Genomic DNA, 13,618 nt, shown 5'->3' with positions numbered 1-13,618 from the left:
CACATTCCCACAGATCCCATCGCACTCCAGGCCCATCCATCGCCTGAGTTATCCATGTGTCATTCCAGGCACTTTTCCAGCTTTTTCCGTGGGCTGGGAGCCACCAGCCCACGGTGGGTGCATGTCGTGATCCAGGATTTGGGAAGTGCTGCCAGAGCCTGAAGGATTTGCCAAATGGGAAAATGCTCAGGAATTGGGAATTGTCTCCCTGTGGAATAATTCCGGGAGCAGATTTTCCTCCATGAGGGGACAAGGAGACACAGGGACAATTCCCACCATCCCAGGCTGCTCCAACTTTTCCTTGGCCATTGCAGGGATCAGGGGCAGCCCCAGCTGCTGTGGCAATGCCAGCCCAGGCAGGAATTCCTCACTGCCAAGATGCCACCCATGGCTGCCCTCTGGCAGTGGGAGCCATTCCCTGTGTGCTGTCCCTGCAGGCCTTGTCCCCAGTCCCTCTGCAGCTCTGCTGGAGCCCCTGCAGGCCCTGCCAGGGGCTCTCAGCTCTCCCTGGAGCCTTCCCTGCTCCAGGGGAACATTCCCAGTTTCTCAGAGGGAAGCTGATCCAGTTCTCTGGGTTTGCTCCAGGATTTCCAGGTCCTCCTGGTGTTGGAGCACTGGAGCTCCCCCTGGAATGGTTTGGGTGGGAAGGGACCCAAATCCCACCCAATTCCAACCCCTGGACACTTCCCATCATCCCAGGGGGCTCCAAGCCCTGTCCTGGCCTTGGGAATTTTTCTCCCAGGTTTTACAACCCCTGGGGATGGAGAAGGACATCCCTGCTCCCAGCAAATCCTGGGAATCTCGATCCACCTGTCCCAGCTCAGCCATTCCCAAAAACAGTTTGGGACCAAACCTGATCCAGGGAACGCTCCAGGTGTGGAAATCATGGAAAATCCATCCCTAAGTGCCCTCCCGGGGAAGAAATCCAATGGGAAGAGTCTCCCATCCAATGGGAGAACCAAAGCAAAAAGTTGGGAATTATATCCAGGAAGTTCCCACTGGGAATGAGGGGAATTCCCCGACCAGGAGGTTCAGCCTTTCCCACCAAAACTCCGGACTCAGAATTCTGGGAAGCGTTATGGGAACCCCCTTAGGAATCACCAGGGCCCTGGTTGGGGAATTGGGAATTCCTGGGCTTAAATTCCCACAATTCCCAGCTGGAATTCCAGAGCCAGCTGCGGGAGAAGCCCTGGTAGAGCTGGGTCACCAGGAAGGCCTGGGAGCACCAAAATCCACCTGGGAGGGAACCAAATCCCAACCTGAGGACAACAAATCCCATTCAGGGGGACAATATTCCATCCTGGAAACACTAAATCCCATCCCAGGGACACCAAATCCATCCTGGGGAACCAAATCCCGTCCTAGGGAACGTCAAACTCCAACCTGAGGGACCAAATTCTGTCCTGAAGGGACCAAATCCCACCCTGATGATCAAATTCCATCCTGGGGACACCATATCCCATCCTGGAAGCACCAGATTCCATTCTGGGGACACCAAAATCCCATCCTGAGGGACCAAACCCAACCTGGGGAATCAAAATCCATCCTGAGAAAACCAATCCCATCTTGGAGATCAAATTCCATCCTGGAAGCACCAATTCCCATCCTGGTCATCCCTGGAGTGGTCAGGCAGTTGGAACAGGTCCCCATCCCACGGATCCCAGAAAGTTCCAAACTCAGGGAATTCCCAAAGGATCCTTCAATCCCCAATGGATCCTGGCAAGCTCCAAGCTCAGGGAATTCCCAAAGGATCCATTGATTCCACAGATCCTGGCAAGTTCTGAGCTCAGGGAATTCCCACCTGGAATATCCAACCTGCAAGCCCAGCTCCAGGCTGTTCCCTCTCCTCCTTTCCCTTGGGATTGGCTCCTTCAGAAGATCCTCAGGAAGGAATAATTTAGGAATTTTGGGAATGACCCGGTTCTCTCCAGGCACACCAAGGAAAACTCATCCCATCCAGCAAAAACTTGGATTCGTTCCTTTAATTTGGATTTCAGGACAGATCCTTGTTTTCCATAAAATCACGCAATGGGTTGGGTCGGAAGAGCCCTCAAAGCTCATCCCATTCCAGGATGGCATTCCATGATCCCAGGCTGCTCCAGCCTGGCCCTGGGCAATTCCAGGGATGCAGGGAGAGCCACAGATTCCCTGGGAATTCCCAGGGGATTGGATGTGGGGCAAGGCCAGCTCTGAGAGCTGCAGGGACTGGGAATAACTCAGAATCCTGGGATGGAATGGGATGGGATGTCCCCCTTGGGAATTGGGAAGAGCCAGAGCTGGGATGGGCTGGGAAGGACCCCAGGGTGGGCAGAGCCTTTTCCCTGGAAGTGCCTTTTACCATGGAATGGAAAAAATTCCAGGGAGGAATTTGCAGCAGGAAGAGCAAATTCCTTTAAGGATCATCCCAAAATCTGCCTTCCTCTTCCTGCCTGGAATGAAGCTCCAGCCCCTGCCTTTTCCAGCCCCTTTTCCCTCTTTTCCCCAGAGGTCTGGAGTGGTTTTCCAGGAAAACCCAAAGGGAGCAGTGCTGACATGGATGGGGCCAATTCTGGGTCTAAAATCCATAGAATTCCAGCCCAAAATCCATGGAATACAGGGATGAGGGGCTGGGAAATGGGGGGGATTCCAAGCCACTTCCGTAACTTGGGAATGCTGCTCCAGAGGGAGCATTCCCAGATTCTGGATCTTCCAGGCCAGGACCCCTCTGCATCCATGCCCTCCCTGTGTCACACCGAATTCCCAAATCCCACAGAATTCCCAAATCCCACAGAGCCACACACCCACTCCAAACACTTCCCTCAGCCTTGGCACATGAAGGGAAACTGGGAATGACAGGAGAGCCAGGAAGGAAAATAAAGGGGAAGAAAAAACCAGGGAATGGGATTAAATTTCCCATTTTTTTCTGACACAAAAGCTGTGGGATTGATCCCAAAAAAACCCCATGGATGCCATTTTGGGCCCTGAAGTTTCACTTGGCGCTCCACAGATGTGAATCCATAGGGAATGGGAGGGAAATTCCCACTGGGATTGCAAACCTTGGGACAGAATGGACAGAAGGACAGAAATCCAGGAGTTCTCCTGGAAAATCCCATTCCAGCCTGGATCTGCAGCTCTTCCCAGCTTTCCTCCCACATGGAAAACAGCTCCGCTGTCCCTCTGCTCCTGGGAATGCCGGGGGTGGAGAGGTCTCTCCATCCTGAGCTTTTCCCGCCTCCTCTTCCCTAAATCCATAGGAATATTCCCAAGTTTCCAATGGATTACTTTTTTTTTTTTTTTTTTTTTTTTTCCAGCAAAAAGGTGGAATTCTGGCCAAAGGAGTCACAGGAAACTCCCAGGAAAGATCCTGGCCCTGGGAGAACCCCGGGATGAGCCGGGAATGAGCTCCAGGGTGGGAGCAGCAGGAAAAGCTCTCCCGGCTTTCCCCAGGGATCCCAAAAGCCCCCAGCTCTCCCCAGCCAAAATCCAGGGAAAAGCTCCGAGCATTCCAACCCCAAAAACCCATGGATGGAGCTGGGCAGGGGCTGTTCACTCCCACATGGAAAAAGGAGTGAAAATTCCCAAAAATTCCAAGCAGCATCCACACCAAAACCCCCAGAAAGTGGGAAAGGAGGAGACGGAACGAGGGATGGAAATCCCTTTGGAGCCCCCCAGGGTTGCTGGGAACGGGGTTCCGGAGCTGAGCAGGGGCCGTTCATCCCTCCGGGAAGCAAAGTGACAATTCCCAACAATTCCAAGCCACATCCACAGAAAACCTCCCAAAAATTCTGAGAGCCACGATGGCAGCAGGACAGTGCACTAAACTGGAGAAATCCGGGGAAAAAAATCCCTTTGGAGCCCCCCCTCCCCGGATTGCTGGGAATGAGAATCCTGAGCTGTTCACTCCCTGGGGGAAAAGAAGTGAAAATTCCCAAAAATTCCAAGGCACCACCAGCACCAAAACCTCCAAAATTCTGAGAGAGCTACAATGGCAGCAGGACACGGCACAGAACCGGAGAGAACCGGAGAAATCCAGGGAGGAAAATCCCCTTGGAGCCCCCCAGGATTAACGGGAATGAGAATCCTGAGCCGTTCATCCCTCAGGGAAAAGCAGTGACAATTCCCAAAAATTCCAAGGCGCCACCATCACCAAACCCCCCCAAAACCCCAAATCCACAACCCCAGACCACGACACCGAACGAGCCAGGGAGGAAAATCCCTCTGGAGCCTGGGAATGAAAATCCCAGGAATGAGAATCCTGAGCTGTTCATGCCTCAGGGAAAAGAAGCGACAATTCCCAAAAATTCCAAGGCACCGTGAGCAGCGCCTGCCCGAAAATGTGAGAGAGCCACGATGGCAGCAGGACATGGCACTGAGCCGGAGAGATCCAGGGAGGAAAATCCCCTTGGAGCCTCCGAGGATTGCTGGGAATGGGGCTCCAGAGCCATTCATTCTCCCAGGGAAAGGGAGCAAAAATTCCCAAAAAATTTCCAAAAAATTCCAATGCACCACGAGCAGCACCAGCACCAAAACCCCCGAAATTCCGAGAGAGCCACAATGGCAGCAGGACACGGCACTGAACCGGAGAAATCTGGGGAGGAAAATCCCTTTGGAGCCCCCCAGGATTACTGGGAATGAGGATCCCGAGCCAGGCAAGGGCTGTTCATTCCACTGGGGAAAAGGAGTGAAAATTCCCCAAAATTCCAAGCCATCACCAGCATCACACCCCCCCGAAAACCCCAAATCCACAACCCCAGACCACGACACAGAACGAGCCAGGGAAGAAAATCCCTCTGGAGCCTGGGAATGAGAATCCCAGGAATGAGAACCCTGAGCCATTCATTCTCCCAGGGAAAAGCAGCAACAATTCCCTAAAATTCCAAGGCATCATCAGCACCAAAATCCCCAAAATTCCGAGAAAGCCACGATAGCAGCAGGACACGGCATTGAACCGGAGAAATCCGGGGAAGAAAATCCCCTTGGAGCCCCCCAGGATTGCTGGGAATGGGGCTCCGGAGCTGAGCAGGGGCCGTTCATTCCCTCAGGAAGATTCCCAAAAATTCCAAGGCACCATGAGCAGCACCAGCAGCACAACCCCCGGAACTCCCAACCCACAAGCCCAGACCACGACACTGAACCGAGCCAGGGATGAAAATCCCTCCGGAGCCCCCCAGGATTAGCAGAAATGAGAACCCTGGGACGTTCATTCCCTGACGGAAAAGGAGGGAAAATTCCCAAAAATTCCAAGGCACCACCAGCACCAAACAAAACCCCCAAACCCACAACCCCACTCCACGCCATCGCCCCAACCCGACCCCCCCCCCCAGCGCTGCACAACCACGCCGGAAAAAATCCCCGTAAAAAACCCTGGGGAAAAAAAAAATCCGGAAAAAAAGAAAATCCTGGGGAAAACGGCTGGAAAAGCGGCTCGGGGCTTACCTTTGGCCCCGCGCAGGACGAAGCCGAAGCCCTCATGCTCCCGCTTCTGCAGCACGGCCGTCTTCTCCTCGATGATGTAGTCACTGGGCAGGAAAGAGCACAAGAGAATGATGCCAGGGTTAGAGCGCAGCACCATCGCTGCCAGCGCCGTGGCCGCTGTCACCAGCCGGGGGTGGCCCTGTCACCAGCCGGGGGTGGCCTTTGTCACCAGCCAGGGGTGGCCTCTGTCACTCTTCGCATCCAGCCTTTCATCTCCGCAGGGATCGTTGCTTCCCCTCCCTTCCTTTCTCTTTCTTTCTTTCTCTCTCTTTTTTTTCTTTTTTTTTTTTCCTCCTGGATTTTTTTTTCCTGTTTTTTTTCTCTTCCCGGATTTTTTTTTTTTTTTGCGCCCAAAGTCACACCAAAAAGACGGAAGCGACTTTTGCCTCGGCGTGGAGGAGGAGGAGGAAAAGGAGGAAAAGGAGGAGGAGGGAATTAAAAAAAAAGCAAGAAGAAGAAGAAGAAGAAATCGTGGATGTCCCTGCTGCCCACCGGGCCCCTCGCAGTCACCTGCAGAGGAATGCAGGGATACGGAGCCCTCGCTCGCAGGAATGCAGGGATACGGAGCCCACGCAGGAATTTCGGGAATTTCGGGATCCGGAGCTTCGCCCGTTAAACGCGGAGCCCCATCGGGAATCGTCTCTTCCCACACTTGCCGAGCGCGTCTCCCGCGGGAATAAAAACCGGGATTCTCGGATGGAAGCGGCGCTGCCTCCTCGCCGCTGGCCGGGCAGGAGCGGGGCAGAGTTTAAATCCTCATCCTGGCGGATTTGATCCCAAAATTCCCCCCCTCGGGCGTTGCTAAGTGACGGATTGCCGGGAGCGGGGGGGAAGGAGCATCCTTGGGAAAAGCCGGGAATGATCCAGCGATGGATGGAGGGAGGGATGGAGGGATGGGTTGGAGCCCCCTCCCCAAACGGGCTCTAGGAGCGGCGGGAGGGGGAGGGGGCCGCAGGTCCCTCCCAGCGGAGCCGCAGGGGTGACATCAGAGCCGGGATAATCCGGGAGCGCCGGGAAGGAGCTTGGGAAGGAGCCGGGAAGTGGGAGCCAGAGCGGGAGGGGAGAGGAGGGAGCGAGGGGAGGGATGGGAACAATGGGAGGGACGGGGAGATGGAAAAGGTTTGGGAATAATGGGGAGGGATGGGAACAATGGGAGGGATAAGGAGGGATGGAGAGATGGAAAAGGATGGGAGGGATGGGGACGCATGGGAGGGATGGGAACAATGGGAAGGATGGGGGGATGGAAAAGGATGGGAGGGATGGGAACAATGGGAGGGATGGGGAGATGGAAAAGGTTTGGGAATATTGAGGAGGGATGGGGAGGGACGGGAACAACGGGAGGGGTGAGGAGGGATGGAGAAATGGAAAAGGAGGGATGTAAAACAACGGGGGAATGATTGGGAGGGATTGGAGAGATAAGGAGGGATGGAAAAGATTTGGGAGTATTGGAGAGGGATGGGGAGAGATGGGGAACAATGGGAATGATTGGGAGGGATGGAGAGATGGGAACGATGGGAGGGACGGGAACAATGGGAGGGATGGGGAAGGATGGGGGGATGGGAGGAGATGAGGAGGGACAGAGAAGGATTGGGAATATTGGAGAGGGATAAGGAGGGATGGGGAGGGATGAGGACGGTTGGGAGGGATGGAGAGATGGGAAAAATGGAGGGATGGGGGGATGGGAGGAGATGAGGAGGGATGGAGAAGGATTTGGAATATTGGAGAGGGATAAGGAGGGATGGGGAACAATGGGAGCGATGGGGAAGGATAGGGAGGCATGGGAGAGATGAGGAGGGATGGAAAAGGATTGGGAATATTGGAGAGGGGTGGGGAGGGATGGGAACGATGGGAGTGACGGAGAGGGATGGGGAGGGATGGAGAAGGTTGGGGAATATTGGAGAGGGATAGGAGGGAGGAGGAACGATGAGAGGGATGAGGAAGGATAGGGAGGGATGGGGGAGATGGGAGAGATGGAGAAGCTTTGGGAATATCGAGGAAGGATGGGAGGGATAGGAGCAATGGGAATAATGGGAGGGATGGGAAAGGATTGGGAATATCAGAGAGGGATGGGGAGGAATGAGGAGGGTTGGGAGGGATGGAGAGATGGGAACAATGAGATGGATGGGAAGGGGTGAGGAATGTTGGGAAATGATTGGGAATATTGGAAAGGGACGGGGAGGGATGGGAACAGTGGGAGGGATGAGGAGGGATGGAGAGATGGGGAATGATTTGGAATATTGGAGAGGGATAAGGAGGGATGGGGAGGGATGAGGAAGGTTGGAAGGGATGGAGAGATGGGAATGGGTGGGAGGGATGGGAATGTTGGGGAATGATTGGGAATATTGGAACGGGATGGGGAGGGATAGGAACAATGGGAAGGATGAGGAGGGATGGAGAGATGGGGAATGGTTGGGAATATTGGAGAGGGATGGGAGGGATGGGAGAGATGGGGAGGGATGGAAAAGGATTGGGAATATTGGAGAAGGACAAGGAGGGATGGGAGATGAGGAATGTTGGGGAGGGATGGGGAGAGATGGAAGCGACAGGGAACAATGGGAATGTTGGGAAGGGATTGGGAATTATTGAGAATATTGGAGTGGGATGGGAAGGGATGGGGAGAGATGGAGATGTTGCGGAGGGATTGGGAGAGATGGGAGCAGTGGGATCAGTGGGAGCACTGGGAATGTTGGAAAGTGTTGGGGAATGTTGGGGAGTGATGGAAACAATGGGAATAATGGGGAATGTTGGGAAGGACAGGAATAATGGGGAGTGTTGGGAATGATGGGAATGATGGGAGTGATGGGAATAATGGGGAATGATGGGGTGTGATGGGAAGAGATGGAAAATCATGGAAATGTTTGGAAGGGATTGATGGGAGGGGTGGGGAGCACTGGAACAGCTGGAATTGGTGGTGGGAATTCCCCATGGATTCATTCCCAAGGCACAGGAAAGGACTGGAATTCTACTGGGGAATGAGGGGTGGGGCTGGGCCTCGCCAGCTCCTCCAGAGGGAAAACCTTGGATCACCGGGAGGGAATGGATCCCTGCCAGGAACACCGGGAATACTGTGAGAGAATGGATCCCTGCTGGCAACACTGGGAATACCGGGACAGAATTAATCCCTGCCAAGGAAAACCTTGGATTTCCTGGATCACCGTGAGGGAATGGATTCCCGCCGGGAACACTTTGGGAATCCATTCCACAGGGAGACAATTCCTAATCCTGTAGTGTTTTCCCACTTCCCAAATTCTGGAATCATGACATGCACTCACTGTGGGCTGGAGGTTTCCCTGCTCCTGGAATGGTGGGATGGAATTCATGGAATCGCGGAAAAAGCTGGAAAAGTTCCAGGGTGGAGCAGCGTCATTCCACAGAAATGGGAATGTGGAGGGAGGGAAGAAAAACTCTTCCTGGAAAGGTTTCTCTGGAATCCCACTGGGAGCATTCCCAAGCCTCTGGAATTGTCTGGGAGCAGCAGCTTTTGGGATCAGTTCCCGCTTTCAGGGAATGTCAGGAATTCTGGGAATCATGGAATGGTTTGGGTGGGAAGGGACTTCAAGCTCCCGGAATTCCACCCCATTCCATGATCCCAGGCTGCTCCAACCTGGCCTTGGAAGCTTCCAGGGATCCAGGGGAATCCATGATTCCATCCCTCAGACAAAACAGGTTGGAAAAGTCTCAATTCCATGGAAAACTGGGAATTCTGGCCTGAGGACACTGGAGAGGCTCTGTGGAGCTGCTTTTCCAATTCCATGGGAAATAGAGCAGGGCTAGATGGGATTTGGGAAGGAATTCCTGTCTGGGAGGGTGGGGAGGGGCTGGGATGGAATTCCTAGGGTTGGAATTGGGCGGGATTTCAGCTCCATTCCCACCCAACCCATTCCAGGATTCTCCCATGGAATTTCCATCTCAGCAGTGCAATCCCAGCCCTGGAAGTGTCCAAGGAATTCCTGGAATTCCAGCTCTGTGTTGGGATCAGGTCCAGCTTGGCCTTGGTGACCACGGAGGGCTTTTCCCACCTCAGGAATTCCATGGATTTCAGGATTTCAGCTGAACTCCAGTTTTGCTTGAGGAATCCAGAAATTCTCAGGTGAGTGGAATGCTTCTCCAGCCACTCCAGCATTCCAGCGCTTTCCTGGGAAGCTGGGACACCTTCCAATGGTTTTCCCATGGGAATAACCAAGCGGATCCATGAAAACTGATTTTACTTCCCGATTTCCCCCTTTTCTTTTAGAATCCCAGGATCTGGGTTGGAAAAGGGATTCAGGATCATTCCATGGGCAGGGACAATTCCCGCTATCCCAGGTTGCCCCAGGCTTTTTCCCAACCGGTCTGGAATTCTTCCAGGTGTCTCCTGGGCGGCTTTTCCGGCTGCTCCCCAAACTTTGGGAATGTGGGCGGAGCGTTACCTCAGCGGGATCGGCGTCACTGAGAATGTGGGCGGGATCCAGGTGTGGGATCCGAGCCCGGAGCCGTCACCGGAGCCTCGGGAAGCGTGGGAGCCGGGATGAATCACGGCTCCATTGATTCCCGCAGATTCCATGGGTTCTAAAAGGAGCTGGAATTGCCGGGGGTGGTGCTGAGACCAACGCCCACCTTTAACTCCCGGCGTTCCGTAGGGACGGAGAATTCCCAGGATTCCAGCTCCCCTTCCAGGTTTTCCGCTCGCCCTCGGGCACCAAAGGGTGGGATGGTGGTGGCCTCTCCAGAAATTCCTTTTCCAATCCTTTTCCACGGGTTTTCCACAGTTTTGCCTAATCCAAACCCGACCTTTAACTCCTAGCGTTCCACAGGGACAGGGAAAATTCCAGCTCCCATTCCAAGTCCCATTCCTGGGATTCCAGCTCCTATTCCAGTTTTTCCACTTGGCCTCAGGCACCAAAGGATAGGAGGGTGGTGGCCTCTCCAGGAATTTCTTTTCCAATCTTTTTCCATGGTTTTTTTTTCCATAGTTCTCCTTGATCCAATGCCCACCTTTAACTCCCAGCATTCCACAGGGACAGGGAAAATTCCAGCTCCCATTACCAGTCCCATTCCCAATCCCATTCCAGCTCCCATTCTGGGTCCTATTCTTGATCCAATTCCAGCTCCTATTCCAGGCCCATTCCAGGTCTCATTCCAGGCCCATTCCAGGTTTTCTGCTCGGCTGTGGGTACCAAAGGGTGGGATGGTGGTGGCCTCTACAGGAATTCCTTTTCTAATCCTTTTCCCAATCTTTTTCCACGTGTTTTCCATAGTTTTTCCTGATCCAAACCTGACCTTTAACTCCCAGCATGCCACAGGGACAGGGAAAATTCCAGGTCCCATTGCAGCTCCTATTCCCAATCCAGTTCCCGATCCCATTTCAGATCCCATTCCCAATCCCATTCTAGGCCCATTCCCACTCCCATTCCCGATCCAATTCCTGGTTTTCTGCTCAGCCTTGGCCACTAAAGGGTGGGATGGTCGTGGCTTCTCCAGGAATTCCTTTTCCAAGCCTTTTCCATGGGATTCCCATAGTTTTGCCTGATCCAAAGCCCATCTTTAATTCCTGGTGTTCCACAGGGACAGGAGAATTCCAGATCCCATTCCAGGTCCCATTCCCGATCCCATTCCAGGTGGAATTCCAATGGAAACTCAGCCCCTTTGGATGGGGGAATTTCAGCTTTGGAAACACGAGAAGGAACTCCCAGATTTCCAGAGGGATGGGAGAAGAGGCAACCACACCAAGAAAATCTCAGAAATTACAGGGAAATCCAAGGAAAACTCTTCCCAATGGAAGCTCAGCTTCCTTTGCCTGTAGAATTTCCATTCTTGGAAATATGGGAAGGAATTCCTGGATTTCCCAGCTCCAGGAAAATCATTCCCTAATTCCAACCTCTGTTATTCCATAATCCCATCATTCCAACCACCCTAATTCCATAGTTTTCTGTCTCCACACATTTTTCCAGCCTCAGCATTCCAGGACCAGAGAAATTCCCTTTTCCCCCTCCGTGTTTTCCACATTTTCCATGTTCTCCCTGTTTTCTGGTGAAATCCCTCTCCCTAATCCCCGACACAAATCCGGGATTGGCTCCTGCTCCCAATTTTTCCCCTTCCCAGCTGCTCCCGGCTTTAATACCAAAATTAATTTGGAGCCTCTTTAATCCCTGCCTTTAATTCTGAAGGCAATTCCCATTGGGATTTCTCTTCCGAATAAAGCCAAGCTCAGATTTGTCTCCTCCAGGTAAATTTTTCTGTCCCATTTTTCCCATTCCCAGATTTTGGGAATGACCAGAATTTTGGGAGCATTCAGCACATCCTGGCTATGGAGTGGCCCCTGCTCCTCCTTAGAGGGATTCCTGATTCCAAAGGAAATCTGGGAATGCTGGGAATCCCATCCCGGGAGAGTTTTTCCATCTTCAATAGAGATTTATCCCGAAATTCCTGGGGATGTCCTATCATGCCAAAGCATTTCATGATCCCTCAATTCCATCATTCCCAACCATCCCATGGTCCCATAGAATCCATAATCCAGAATTTTGGGATTTTCCCTTTCCCAATAAGTCCCTAAACTTTTCTTTGAGAGCTTCTTCCTGGAATTCAAACAATTCCCAAAGGATTTCCTGGAGCAGGACCAACCCAAGCCCTCCCTGTGGATCCAATCCCACTCCGGGCTCTTCCCAAGGTTTTTTCTGGATCCAGCTCCTTAAATTCCTCTCAAATTTGCCTTGGGCCAAGAAATGGCAAGGATCCATGGAATTCTGGGAATCTTGGAGCTCATCCACAACATTTTCCTGCTTTTTTGAGCTCCTTATCTCAAATTTTGCTCCTCTGAGCATTCCCAGCTCCAAAGAATTTGTGGAATTTTAGGGTCTTCTCAAGTTTTTTTTTCCATGCTGGATCCGGCCCCTTGAATTCCCCTTCCTGCCTCACTCCTCCACTGGAATTTCCAGGAATCTTTTCCCAGTGAAAATTCCCAGGAATTCCAACTCCTGGCCAAGAGCTCCTCCTGCTGTTTCCCCAAGATGTGATTCCCAAAGGAAATCTCTTTTCCTGGGATTCCCATAAATTCAATCCAGTTTTTTTCCTCTGAACCAATGGAATTTCACCTCATCCATGAATTCTCACTTTTTTTCCCACTCTTCCCGTGATCCCAGCAGGGATTTTCCAGAGCTTCCCTTCACTTTTCCCTCGGTTTTCCCTCTTTCCCGATTTTTCCCACAGGAACGTCCCCAGAGCAGCAAATCCCAGGAATTTTAAGGATCCACCCAAATTCCACAAATCGTTCAGAAACAGGAATGCTCCCAGAAGCAAAATTTGGGATAAGGAGCTCAAAAAAAGCAGGAAAATGTTGTGGATGAGCTCCAAGATTCCCAGAATTCCATAGATCTGCACAATTCCATGGCTTCCAAGGAGAGACCCCTCCTTTGGCTCTGATGGGTTTGGGAACTCAGAAACTTCCCTGGAAAAAGGGAAAACGTCCCCATTCCAGAGGAAGCAGCTGCTCATCCTTCTGGGAATTCCACAGCCCTGGGACATTCCCAAATCCAACCCTTCCCATTCCCGATCCCAAATCCACAGGAAAAGCCACAGTCCAGGAATGTCCCCCTGCTGTCGCACCTGGGAATGCGCTCACGTTCCCAAACTTTTCTGGAACCTTGGATTACCCACTGGGATTGGAGACAAGAATGGGAAACATTCCCAGACTTCTCCAGAACTTTGGATCTGGCACTGAGAAATAAGTCAGGAATGGGAAACATTCCCAGAATTTTGCAGAATGTTGGATTCTCCCCTGGGACAGGAGCCTGGAATGGCACCACATTCCCAGACTTTCCAGGATGTTGAATTCTCCCCTGGGAAATGAGCTGGGAATGGGAAACATTCCCAAACTTTGGATTCTCCAATGGGACAGGAGCCAGGAAGGGGAGCACATTCTCAAACTTTTCTGAAACCTTGGATCCTCGCATGGGACACGAGCTGGGAATGTTTCACATTCCCAAACTTCTCCAGAACTTTGGATCACCCACTGGGATGAGCCAGGAATAGGAAACATTCCCAGAATTTTCCAGAACGTTGGATCCTCCCCTGGAATGTGAGCTGGGAACGTGAAACATTCCCAAACTTTTCTGGAACATTGGATTCTCCACTGGGACATGAGCCAGGAATGGGAAACACTCCCAGACCTTGGATTCTCCAATGGGAC

General features: G+C 52.4%; 1 protein-coding gene across 1 annotated transcript in view; it reads right to left on the bottom strand.

Annotated features, from left to right (window-relative positions):
• Positions 1 to 13,618, bottom strand: part of SHANK3 (SH3 and multiple ankyrin repeat domains 3) — a 133,522-nt gene that overhangs the window by 51,470 nt on the left and 68,434 nt on the right. The window contains exon 17 of the mRNA XM_058805981.1: positions 5,416 to 5,498. Coding sequence (XP_058661964.1) covers positions 5,416 to 5,498 — 83 coding nt within the window. The remainder of the gene's footprint in view (positions 1 to 5,415; positions 5,499 to 13,618) is intronic.

Source organism: Ammospiza caudacuta, chromosome 5 (genome assembly GCF_027887145.1).
Source record: "Ammospiza caudacuta isolate bAmmCau1 chromosome 5, bAmmCau1.pri, whole genome shotgun sequence".
Lineage (NCBI taxonomy): Eukaryota > Metazoa > Chordata > Aves > Passeriformes > Passerellidae > Ammospiza > Ammospiza caudacuta.
The sequence above is the reverse complement of the archived record's forward strand: the minus strand, read 5'-3'. Positions and strand labels throughout refer to the sequence as shown.